Here is a 12678-nt window from a genome sequence, read left to right as displayed (position 1 = left end):
GTGTGTACCTGTAGGGGTGCATGACAGCTCAATAATTAATTTGCATTAGTTTGTGAGACTGTAAGTTGTCTGTGGGTTAGATGGCTCAGTTTTCCAAAGTACAGATTATTGATTATTGAGGGGAAGATCTCTCACAGATCACAGTAGAACATTTGTTCCAGCTCTCATTACACCCTGTCAAACAACCCATTATTTATTTATTTTTTACCTTGTGTCAGCTGTAGAAATGGAGAAAGAGGACGACTACGCCGACTTCCTGATCTACGGAACGGGCTGCGTGCTTTTTATCCTCACGGTGATCATCATCATCCTCTGCCGTATGCGTATGAACACGCAAAAGACGCTTCCCACACCTCCTGTACAGAAGCTCTCCAAATTCCCCCTCAAGAGACAGGTAACAGAAAGTAGATACAAGATTTGATCAGTTTTCCCCCCCTTTAATGCTCTCTTTCCTTCATTTCGTTCATGTTTTCGTTTCATCGACTGATGTCCACTTTCCCTGTAACTGCATTATCATAAATATTTCACTATAGATGCTTTCTGAAATGTATGCATTCTATGAGTTTTAAGTATGAAGCATGTGGATGTGCACGTGTGTGTGTGTGTTTGTGTTTGCTTGTCCGTGGGAGAGTGAGAGAGTGGGAGTTTGTCATAGTTGTAGTGTAGCTGAAGATTATTCATATTCTCCCATGACTGCCAGTGTGCGGATCATATTTCACCTTCAGTGCAACCCAGTCTCTCTCAGTTGTTTTAAAGATTTTAAACAGCAGCAGCTGCAAATGAAAACACACACAGACTCTCTCCTACTTTCTCCCAGTCATTCCTCACACGCTCTCCCTCTACTGATGGGTAGAACAGAGTAATTGTACAGACAGGTACCATTGCCCATTTCTATTGGAACCAGGGTCTAATCTGTCTCTACAGTGGTTTTGTCGCACCTGAATATAGTATTCTGTGTTCTCCATGGCTTGGTACAGGTGTCTGAAAGCAAAAACATAGACTGTCTGGGGATCCCCGAGAACCTCTTTGAAATTCATTTCCCTAGTCACTGTCTTATTCGTCGTGTACTGTAGGGAAAAATATTTAGATGCGTTGCAGTTCTTTCTTCAAAAGCACATTGATGCACAGAACATGATAATCAGTCTGTTAAATATGTTTTATTGAAAAATACCAACACTCCCAATGACAAAACACTGTAAGTGTAACTAAGTAAACACTGTAAGTGTTTTTTGTTTTTTTTATGATGAATGAAAATGTTAATATTACGTTTTAAAAGCAGCAAACGGTCATACTGGAGAAACACTCATAATGGAGGCTGATGGAATGAAAAATCATGATGCATAAAAGAATGGTTTTGGGATTGCATAGTGGCACACTGAATAAAAATCAGTTTGAATCGTGAGGTGCCTAGAGATGCTCTCCATTTGATCATTTCATACACAGGTGGTGTGTGTGTGTGTGTGTGTGCGATTGCAATGAGCTTATCAGCTCCATGCTCATACTGTTTGTCAGATATTCCTCTGTGGAGTCTACTCCAAAAGCAATTCTGACAGCACTTAGATTGAATCATCATTGCCTGAGCTTTTCATGTTCACACCACTAACATTGATCTCACACGTGAACCTGAAGCGAGGGTTGAGAGAGAAAAAGAGAGAGAGAAGAGGTGAGAGGGAGGGTTTGGTAGCTGTGGAAAAACAACCTAAAAGTAAAGCAAAAGGAGGAAATATCACTGAAATAGACTCCTCATTTAGTGCTAGGCCATCCATCAACTTGAGGGGGGAGAGATAGAGATATATAGCAGTCAGTGTGTGTGTGACGGAGAGCACGAAAAAAAAAGTGAGGAGGACAAGGAGAGAGAACAGGAGACAAAAATGAGTAGATGAGCTGACGTTTTCTTAGGCATTCCCTTAGGAGATGAGGTGACATAGACGTGTATGTGAGATTGTGTGTGTATGTGTAGCCCTGAAATTATGCTCCTTATGTCTCTCTGTGTCCATGACTGCTCAGCTGGCAGCTGCAGTCTCTCCTTTTTCTCTGTGCAGCATTGGCTGAAAAGCACGGACAGTCACCATGTTTCTGTCTGTCCCAGCTCAGAGAGAGACAAGTTTCCTTTTTGTTCAAACACACCACAGGCTACACTTTTCATCTTTATCTCTACCTTGTTTCTGTTACCACACCTTATTTCGAAGTGCTCTCTCCTTCTGTATTTTGTTTTGTACCGTTCGTTAGTCTCCAACTCCGACAGAGACGATAACATTCTGTTCTGCTTCTTCACTTAAGCAGGTGTCCTTGGACTCCAATTCCTCCATGAATTCAAACACCCCCCTGGTCAGGATCGCCCGCTTGTCGTCCAGCGATGGACCAATGCTGCCCAATGTCTCAGAGCTAGAACTGCCATCAGACCCCAAGTGGGAGTTTCCTCGCTCGAGGTGAGTTACCTGCCTTGAGACACTGCCTGTCAATATAGGCAAAGAGCACCACATTTCAGTCTTACTAAATGAGGACATTTTTTTTCAGAAGCTTCCTGTGTGTTAATAATTTTTTTAGAATGAACAAGCTGACTATTCTGTTTTGTCTGTGTGTGTTACTATAGGCTAACACTAGGGAAAGCTCTTGGTGAAGGCTGCTTTGGGCAAGTTGTGATGGCTGAAGCCATCGGTGTTGATAAAGAGAAACCCAACAAGCCAATCACAGTGGCAGTCAAGATGCTCAAAGGTATGTGTAAAATGGAGACACCGCCATATGGATAAATTATATGGATAGATTATGGGGGGCATGGTGGCTTAGTGATTAACACGTTTGCCTCACATCTCTGGGGTTGGGGGTTTGATTCCCACCTCCGCCCTGTGTGATTCAGGGGTTTCCTCCAGGTACTCCAGTTTCCTCTCCCAGTACAAATACATGCATCGTAGGCTAATTGGCATTTACAAATTGTCTGATGTGTGTGACTGTTTGCACACTTGTGCCCTGCGATAGGTTGGCACCCCGTCCAGGGTGTACCCCGAGTCCACTGGGATCAGCTCCAGGCTCCCCCATGACACTGTGTAGGATAAGCATGGATGGATAGATCATGGATGGATAGATTATGCTAACAGACTGCAGATCAGATGTGTTTATACATTTCTAAAGAAATGGTTTATGCTGTTTTGTCAGACGATGGCACTGACAAGGACCTGTCTGACCTGGTGTCTGAAATGGAGATGATGAAAATGATCGGCAAACACAAGAACATCATTAACCTGCTTGGGGCATGCACACAAGATGGTTAGTGCTCACACAGACAACATGCACACACCTTTAAATACATGTGTTTCTCTAACTCTACACCTGGATTTGAGACAATGTCCATAGTTAATAATGCTATATAAATCAAATGGAGCACTCACACGTTTAAATCGTTAATGGCTGAAAAGTGTCAATGTATATGTGTAGGTCCTCTCTATGTGTTGGTGGAATATGCCTCCAAAGGGAACCTGAGGGAGTATCTGCGTGCCCGGAGGCCTCCCGGTATGGACTACTCGTTTGACACCTGTAAGATTCCAGACGAGACGCTCACTTTTAAGGACCTGGTGTCCTGTGCCTACCAAGTAGCCAGAGGCATGGAGTACTTGGCCTCCCAGAAGGTACCATCAAATCTCACACTACTGACCTGGTGTTGTGTGAACACTATAGGATATCACATTCTATATTAGCTATTTCCTCTTTCCTGTTTACTTCTTAAAATCGATTTATTATTCATCTAGTCTATGCGGCACACCATACAAGTCCCTGTGAATGATCTGTTATTATAGACATGGTAACATATTAGAACAAATGCATTCATTTACTGTAAACCTGTGATTTCCATTAGAGTTGGCACTACTGCCAGAGCTGTGCTGTGACCGAAAATGAATCACCTTCTGACCAATCATATTCGAGAATTTAACACCACTGTGGTATAAGAAATAGAACAAGCCAGTGACATTGTGCAATTTTGAACCCATGTGGGCTTGAAAGGACCACTGTGCTGGCGGATTAAAAATTTCACACCCTTTTGCAACCGCCCCGCCACGTCAGTGCAGATGTGTTCCTTTCTGGCCATGAAAATAACACCTGGGCAAGAACGTGGGTGGGGGGACATTTGGTGGAATGGCATACACTCAACTGAAAAGAGAGCTTTTACTGTTAGATACATTTCTTTCACATGAATTGAATGATGTTTGTTGTAGACATATGATTCGTGGTGATGACCTCTCCTCTGTGTGTGTGTGTGTGTGTGTGTGTGTGTGTGTGTGTGTGTGTGTGTGTGTAGTGTATCCATAGAGACCTAGCGGCCAGGAACGTTCTGGTTACGGAGGATAATGTGATGAAAATTGCTGACTTTGGTCTGGCCAGAGACGTGCACAACATAGATTACTACAAAAAGACCACCAATGTGAGTTACTCCAGCTTCTCAAATGCTTGTACCAAATGGTTAGGGGGGACGAAACTGTCGATGTAGTTTGTTGCTATTGGTGTAACTTGGCTTTGCTGGCAGTGCCAGACTGGTTATGCTGACAAGACAAATACTGATGATGTTCTTGCATCAAAAAAACATCAAATAAACACGAAATAGTCTGTTTCTATGAATATTACAACTATATCTTCTGGAAAACTGTGTCATGCGAATAAGCAAGGTTATTCAAACTGTTGATGTTACTACTGATTTTGCATGCAGTATTGCGCTTTAGTGAAGTTCAGTAGAGGACACAGCTTTGAATTCAAGTGACCTGCAGCAGTTCTGAGGGGTTTTAGCTTGTGGGAATGTTTAAATGTGCTCTGTGGTGGAAGCAGCGTATTAGATGGGACAGTAGAGGATTAGAAGAGCGCTGTGTTGATGTTAGCTGGGCGTCTGTGAGCCCTGCCGGCTCAGCTCATCTCTTGTTCTGATCCACTGTGTATGCTTTCAGGGTCGTTTGCCCGTTAAATGGATGGCACCGGAGGCTCTGTTCGACCGGGTCTACACACACCAGAGCGACGTGTGAGTTGACAATGCCACGCATACCTGTTATTTTCCCCTTCACTCCATCTTTTCTTCACAACAGCACAGTATGCCAGTGTTTGAGCACAGTGCCTGTATCTGTTAGCATCAAACGCAGCTGAGCGTGTGGTTGTGTGTGTTTTACTGTCATTCTTTGATGCATCCATTCCAACTTAATGGTGTATGTGTGTGTGTGTGTGTGTGTGTAAGATGAGAGCAAGTTCCTGTTCACTGTCTGTTCTCACAGTCAGGCTTGATTGGTATGTCAGTGTAACACTGTAGTACAGTGTAGTACACACACACACACACACACACACACACACACGTACACACAGTGCAATATTTCCCAATGGAATGTAATCATTCTTACCTAAACTCAGACTGCAGCAGTGAAATCATATTATTAGCTCTAGGCGCTACAATACTGGGAAAAGAAGTGCTTTATTTTTGCTTCTACTGTGTCTGTGTGTTTGTGTGTGTGTGTGTGTGTGTGTGTGTGTACACGCGCCACTCTTAGAATTGTTGCCTGCTGATCTGTGTGAATAAGATCTGCGTCTGACATAAAGCTAATGAATGGATACTGATGAGATGATGGGCCAATTATTCAGCATTCATAGAAATTCTTATGTTGTGTGTGTGTGTGTGTGTGAGGGAAAGAGAACGAGAGAGAGAGTTTAGCTAGCTAATGTAAACTGGCTCTTAACGCCCCTTGTCTTTCAGCGTGGCTAATTTGATTAGCACTGCACAGTGGGGGTGTGGAAGAAATAGGGCCAAACAAAAGAGCCCTGAGTTAACAGAACAGCTTGTGATAATACACACACACACACACACACACACACAAACACTGCTTTAATGGACTTGCCTCTCTTATCACAGACACACATTATAAGCCTCACTGAGAACTGGCCTCTCACATCCGCCAACAACCGAACACCCCAGAGAGAGCAAGACACTGAGAGAGAGAGACAGAGAGAGAGAGAGAGAGAGAGAGAGACACACTGAGAAAGAGAGAGACAGAGAGAGAGAGACACACACTGAGAAAGAGAGAGACAGAGAGAGAGCGAGACACTGAGAGAGAAAGAGAAGGGAGAGAGAGTTTTCTGTGGTGTTTCTTCTTCTTCTTTCATGCAAGATGATAAATTCAGCAATTTTATGCAACAATCTACAACCAGAGTCAGAAAAATGGCCTCAGCAGTCATCCAGATATTCATATGGTACAGCGAGCCATCATCGTCTGCCCCGAATGCCCTTGTGGCTCTGTCCACTTGTCCACCCACAGCTGTTCTCTTTTTTGATTGCCTCTTTCTCAGTCTATATTCACCTTTAGCTTCTGTGCTCTTGCAGCTGGTCATACGGAGTGTTGCTATGGGAGATCTTCACTCTGGGAGGATCGCCGTACCCTGGCATCCCTGTCGAGGAGCTCTTCAAGCTGCTCAAGGAGGGCCATCGAATGGACAAACCTGCCAACTGCACTCATGAACTGTATGTCATGAACACCTCAGCTCACCTCAGCTCAAAAATCAGCTCCAATACATTTAGTCCTGCAGGCTTTTCTTCTGCAGCAGACATTTAATATTGTGTCTCATCCATCAGTGAATACTGTTCATCAGTTTAGTGTTCATGTAGATCATTCTATATAACTGCAGTGTGTTCATGTCCTGAGATACTCATTGAGATTTTAAGTAAGGAATGCAGCATGGGACATGCTGTTATACGAAAACGGTCCTCATCAGGGAAAGTGTTTTTTTCCTTACTTTGCCAACAATTGCAATTTTTCATGACTCACAGATTGATGCACAGATCTAATTATAGTTGCATTTAATGTTGTTTGCAAGACAGGTTATAGCAGCAATAAATAGTCATTCCATCTCCAGCCTCTCTATTTTCTCTGTCTGGAAGTTAATAAGACAAAAAAAAAAACGTGTTTGTCTTGTTGCCAAGAAACCACAAAGCAGAAAGACATCTGTCCTGAAGACTCTCCCATGGTGGAAAACTTGGAAAGCTTTAAAACTGCCCTGCTGGGGGGAAAAAAAACAAACAATAAAAACCCTCACAGAATTTGTAATGGTTTTAATGGTAATGATGGGAATTGTATTGATTGTAATGGTCCCTTTGGGTCTCTTCTGGTAATTTGTTGCCTTCTGTTGGTGGCATGTCTAGTGGATACCATTAAGGACCAATAATGGTAATGGTTTTAATGGTTAGCTGATGGTTTGTAATGGTATTCGTAGTGGAAACCATTAAAATTCCTGTGATGGTTTCTATCTGGGGGTTTTTTTTTTCCAGCAGGGAGCTTTACCTCTGATTGTAACAAAGCACTGACATTAGAGATTCCTCTCAAAAAGAAACTAATGTCACCTTTCAAAAAAGCTTCACCATAGCAACAGCTGTATGTTTTTTCATTTTTTGTTAATGAACATTTCGTAGTCAAGACCCTGTGAATTAGCTGTTACCATAGAAACAATAAGATTTTATCACGTGCGCAAAAATTGAAACCTGCGATTTACCTTCAGAGCTGAGCTGCTCTAGAAAATGAATCGACACCTTTTGACCAATGAGATTTGAGAAATGTAATAAATGGAACGGCATACAGGAAATTTACTGTCTCACTCAAATGGCTTCTTTCTGTAAAAATAAGTGTTTTTCTTTAGAACCATTCTTTAGCAAATGCTAGTATTTAGCTAATTATCAAAGTGTTATCTAAGCCAGTGGTTCCCAATGTTTTGTATACGAAGCCTCCCCGCTTATGTTTCAGAAAAGTGGAGAACCACTTATCTAAGCTAAACAATCATTTCCGTGACAAAATAATTCTGACACTGAGATCAAACTCAATGTTACATGTTGATTGTTTAAATTTATTTTGACATTGACATTTCAATCACATTGACACCCCTGCCCCTAACAACCCCCCCGCCCCCTCAGAGGAAATATGATCTGAATATAATATAATCTGAAAATGTGGTAGAATTAATGGTATCTGTGCCCTACTGTTAGGTATATGATCATGCGTGAGTGCTGGCATGCTGTTCCGTCTCAGAGACCCACATTCAGACAGCTGGTGGAGGATCACGACAGAGTTCTCTCCATGACATCAACTGATGTAAGAGCGTCCACATATTCTCTCTCCCTGCACTCTCCTGCTATTATGTTACTACTCATTGCCTCAGAGATATACTCAGCTGTTATGTATTAAGAGAAACCGCAGCATTTGCGTGTGCTTGTGTGTGTGTGTATGATCTCTGCAGGAGTATTTGGATCTCTCTGTACCGTTTGAACAGTACTCTCCCACCTGTCCAGACTCTAACAGCACCTGCTCCTCCGGAGATGACTCCGTGTTTGCTCACGATCCCCTGCCTGACGAGCCGTGCCTCCCGAAACACCACCACAGCAACGGCGTCATACGGACATAGAGGCTTGAAACACTACAGCAGCAGCATTATACGGGTGTAACCAGCTTATACACGACAGCGGACATCAACACATGCTAAAATCCGTCGTAATAACGGCATTAACACCCTTAAGAGGAAGGTGGAGAGGGCTGAGGGGTCGAAGACAGGTCACCCTTCAATCCCCTGATAAACAACCAGATAAGGAGGAGGCTCAGTGTTGCCAGACCAAACTAATTCACTTGGCTCACTGCGAAGTTCGAGTGGGGAAAGAAAGCTTAGTGTAGACTACATCAAGGCTACCATCACCACATTTCCTCTTCCTCATGCCCTTCTTCCATTTATAAGCTGACATTCTGCTTTTTGAAAATCATGTTTTTTTTTTTTTTAAAGAGAATTCCTATTTTTCTACTCTGCCAGTTTATTTTTTCTTTAACGCTTGGCAGTTTTAAGGGTGAAACCATTCCGTGCCTATTGAACAAACACAGAACCAGTGGAACAGTGGGGACTTATTATACAGTAGCTACATATTAGAGTGACACCCCGAGTGTCATTCCATGTAGGACAACTTGGAGCTGATGGGAAAATATTTGATTTGTGTGAGAATCAAACTTAAACCATTGCTTTCAAACACATGGCCAGTTTCGTTTGTTTTGGGTTTTTTTCAACTGTTACTTCTTTTTCTTTTTTCTTTTTTCTTTTTTCACGAGAACTTCTGACATGCCGATCTTTTAAAGGAGAAGATGTGAGATTTAATTTGAGGAAATGTAATTGTGTGTTTTGTATGTATCAAAATTTTCTATTGTAAATATACAGATATAAATATGTATCATATTGCAGTCCACAGCAGTGTATGTAAGAGAAAAGATTTGATTTAAAAAAAAATAATAATAATAATAGTTTTAAAAAAAAACAATGCCTTGCAAATGAGCATACATTGTTGAGGTCATGTAAACATTTAATCTTAAAAAGCGAAAAGTTTTATTTGAATTAACATGTATATTTGTAAAGATATTTATAGACTTAACATAATGATTTTAAGGTCTAAAATTATAGTCTAGGGTTTTGGTACTGTAAACAAAGGGTTGTTTTTTTTTGTTGTTGTTGTTGTTGTTGAGTTTCATTTTGTAAGTTATTTACCACAGAGGTGCAGCATTTTCTCAGCCAGTGGATTTGTTTTTTGTGGTTTTTTTCTCTCTCTTTATTTTCTTTTGTGTTCCATCTCTTTGTTTACAGTGGCAAGAATGTATAAACACTATTGGCAATATAAGTATCAGCATAATGCCATGAACCAGACATTGAGTTCTGAGATGAAATGCGAGTGCCACATGTTTTACATTGTGTCGACTGTGATGTCAGTGTTAATATCTGGAATACAGGGACCACACATGATTGTTCTCTGGAGAAGAAATTGTCAGACTTCTGAGAGCTAAAGGATTCACAATTTGTACACAATTTCCCTATTATCTTTCCCTTCGCCTTGTTTGCCCCCCCCCCCCCCCCCCCCCCAAAAGAAAAAAAACGGAAATAATGCAGGGATTTTAAGTTTGTCCAACAAAAGTATTACAGAAAACGAAAAAAGCTTTACAGAAGGGACAGCCTTCTCAGAGAATGAACACTGTGGCCCTGTATGGCCTCTTTGATATGAAGGAATGCTTTGTGGTTAAAACCCAAATGGCATCAATTAAGATATGGTCAAACCATTTTCTAAAAGTGTGTTTTATGATCGCTATTTTTCATTTGCGCTAAAAGAAAAGTGTGAAATACTGCGAGGTATCTTCCATCACTATATTTGTACAAAGTGCCAAAATCTTCCATCTGCCAAACGTTTCTGTTCTAGGTCCATTAACGAGTCCAGATTCTTTCTTCCTCTTCGAACTGAGAGTGTGTTGCTGATATGTGATTTGTCTCTTGCTTTGTGAGTCAAACAATGCATTGTGGGAAGGTTTGGTTGTGTCTCAGGGTGTCCTTAGACAATTGTGCATGAACTGGCAATAATGTATAAAGGGACAAAGGAAGAGACAAGGTGATGCACTTGCTGCTAAAACAAACAAACAAACAAAAAAAAATATGTAGATTTAATATCTGAGGAGTGTGAAGCTCTTTCTCTGTCCCGTCAAAGTTATTATGATCGGCCCATTTTCTATTCATCAAGTGCCTGGCCCATAGGGAGGGTTTGATGTTTTGCTAGAGGTTTTGAATGTACAGCCACAGCAGCAGAGACTTAACCAGGGTGTTTCTTTAAAAAAATATTTCTTAAAGCACTTCTTTACTGTTGTTGTTGGATTGCAGCACCCAAAACATTCATTGGGAAAGTTCCATCTCTTCTTCTTCCAATCGAGAGAGTCCCTAAAAAAAGAGAGCGCTCAGCATTTACTTATTGAAACACACTCTTTCTCCTGAATGGCTCTCCTCTGTATGACCTTTAACCTCTGGTTCACCTAAGAAATTCCCCTATACTCTACTACTGAAGGCCCCACACCCCCACCAGCACTGCGATGCTGGTCCTTTCCCCGCAAATATTTATTGTATTTATAATTTAGTTTGTTAAGATGTGCATACAACAGTGTTGGTTTTGTAACACTTTTGTAATCTAAGATGGAGGTAGTACCAAGACGTGTTTTGGGGTTGAAGAGGGTTCAATTCCAATGATAATGTTTACATTCTCTTCCAGACATCATGCTTTTCCTGCCGCTTTTGAACTGGCTGGAATGATTAGCAATACGGTCTAATGACCACATTATTATTATTATTATTATTATTATTATTATTATTATTATTATTATTATTCACTTGACTTTAATGTGTCCTTTCTTTTAGCTCTATGTGATAGTGCCATTCAGCTCTTATTAGAGAATATTACAGTGAAATGACCGTTTTAATTTGCAGATTTATTATCATGCATTGAGTAGATTTGATATAGTTTTGATGATTTTTAACTAGGAGTGAAAGTGATCTTTGCAGTATTTTCTCACAAAGGAAGTTGGTCCAACAGTGCATTCCATGTAGACATTTTGGGGGAAATAAAGTTTGCTGAATTAAAGTAGCAGGTCATTCAGCCTCGTTCTGTTTCTCTCACCTTCTAACATAGAGACGTGTGCAAACAAAGTTTACTAACGATTTGATATGAATGCCTTCTTGTATTTTTCCTCCATGTCCCTGTTCTGAGAACATTCCACTGTATTTCCGTTTCACCCACAGTGGTGAACTCCTCCATACTTACAGTCTGTGCCTGGCAAAACATTGCTATTCATTAAAAGATTTTCAATAAACACATTACATTAAAATGGTGATATTTTATTCTGTGCACTGTGCATCATGGCTTGTCTTTGTTTGCTACTTGGTCTCATTTCTCAAACCTTTTTTTTTACTATAGACTGAAAAACAAATTCACTATATGCATACACCATAGGACTAAATGTTTGTGGACACCCATATGTGGTCCTTCCCCAAACTGTTTCCATGAAGATGGAAGTACACAATTGTATAGGACGTCTCTACATACTGTAGCATTACAATTCTCCTTCACTGGAACTAAGAGGCTCAAAATTGTTCTAGCATGACAATGCCCCTCTGCACAAAGCAAGCTCCATGAAGCCAGCTCACATGATGTTTCTGTCATCATCTCATAGTGTTTTCCTTGGCTAACCCATTCTGTTGCTCAGTACTACAGTGGTTTCTGATTGATTTTCCCCTCAATTCTCAGCTTCAAAATGGCTTGCTTTTCTCCCATAGACAGCTCTCTGATCTTCATGTTGGCTTATCCTTTTTAACAACAAATGTAGTCTTCACAGGTGAAACTGAAGGCTAAAATCAAGATTAGATGTTCAGTGCTATTTATTGTTTAGACAGTCAATCTAACAGGACACACCTGGGTAACAAGAAACACCTATCAGTCACGTGTTCCAATATTTTTGCTCGCCTACAAATTGGGTGGTCTTATACAAAATGTGTTATGTTCTACATCATTTAACACATCGACATATAAATACCAAGAAATAAAAGCTGAAATTCTAAGCTTTCATATTCGTCTTTTGATCTCGAACCCAAATGTCTTCATTTTCCCCTCATGAAATCATCTCATATAGCCAGCCCTGCGGTCACAGTGACACTGCTACACTTTCCCTGGATGCCCTGGGCCTAGGGAACCCACTGACATGTGGAATGTGGACTCACTCACATTCAGTAACTACTTGTCCTGGAGACTATTCCATGAACACTGGGTATGAAGTGGCAGTCTTATCTAATGGCACCACAGCACACATTGACACACTTATTAAGACCTAGCATAGC

At 41.1% G+C, this 12678-nt stretch overlaps 1 protein-coding gene across 5 annotated transcripts in view; it reads left to right on the top strand.

Moving 5' to 3' along the window:
* The window catches only part of fgfr3 (fibroblast growth factor receptor 3), a 39076-nt gene extending 29193 nt beyond the window's left edge, over nt 1–9883 (top strand). For 4 of the 5 annotated variants that reach the window (XM_053620948.1, XM_053620945.1, XM_053620946.1 and 1 more), the window contains 10 exons: nt 219–394; nt 2281–2429; nt 2594–2715; nt 3154–3264; nt 3433–3623; nt 4292–4414; nt 4929–4999; nt 6344–6481; nt 7994–8099; nt 8245–9883. In XM_053620948.1, coding sequence (XP_053476923.1) covers nt 219–394; nt 2281–2429; nt 2594–2715; nt 3154–3264; nt 3433–3623; nt 4292–4414; nt 4929–4999; nt 6344–6481; nt 7994–8099; nt 8245–8409 — 1352 coding nt within the window. In that variant the 3' untranslated portion in view covers nt 8410–9883. The remainder of the gene's footprint in view (nt 1–218; nt 395–2280; nt 2430–2593; nt 2716–3153; nt 3265–3432; nt 3624–4291; nt 4415–4928; nt 5000–6343; nt 6482–7993; nt 8100–8244) is intronic. The other variant, XM_053620947.1, reaches the window with a different exon arrangement.
* Nucleotides 9884–12678: the final 2795 nt, after the last annotated feature.

The sequence above is a fragment of the Ictalurus furcatus genome, chromosome 3 (genome assembly GCF_023375685.1).
Source record: "Ictalurus furcatus strain D&B chromosome 3, Billie_1.0, whole genome shotgun sequence".
Classification (NCBI taxonomy): domain Eukaryota; kingdom Metazoa; phylum Chordata; class Actinopteri; order Siluriformes; family Ictaluridae; genus Ictalurus; species Ictalurus furcatus.
The sequence above is the reverse complement of the archived record's forward strand: the minus strand, read 5'-3'. Positions and strand labels throughout refer to the sequence as shown.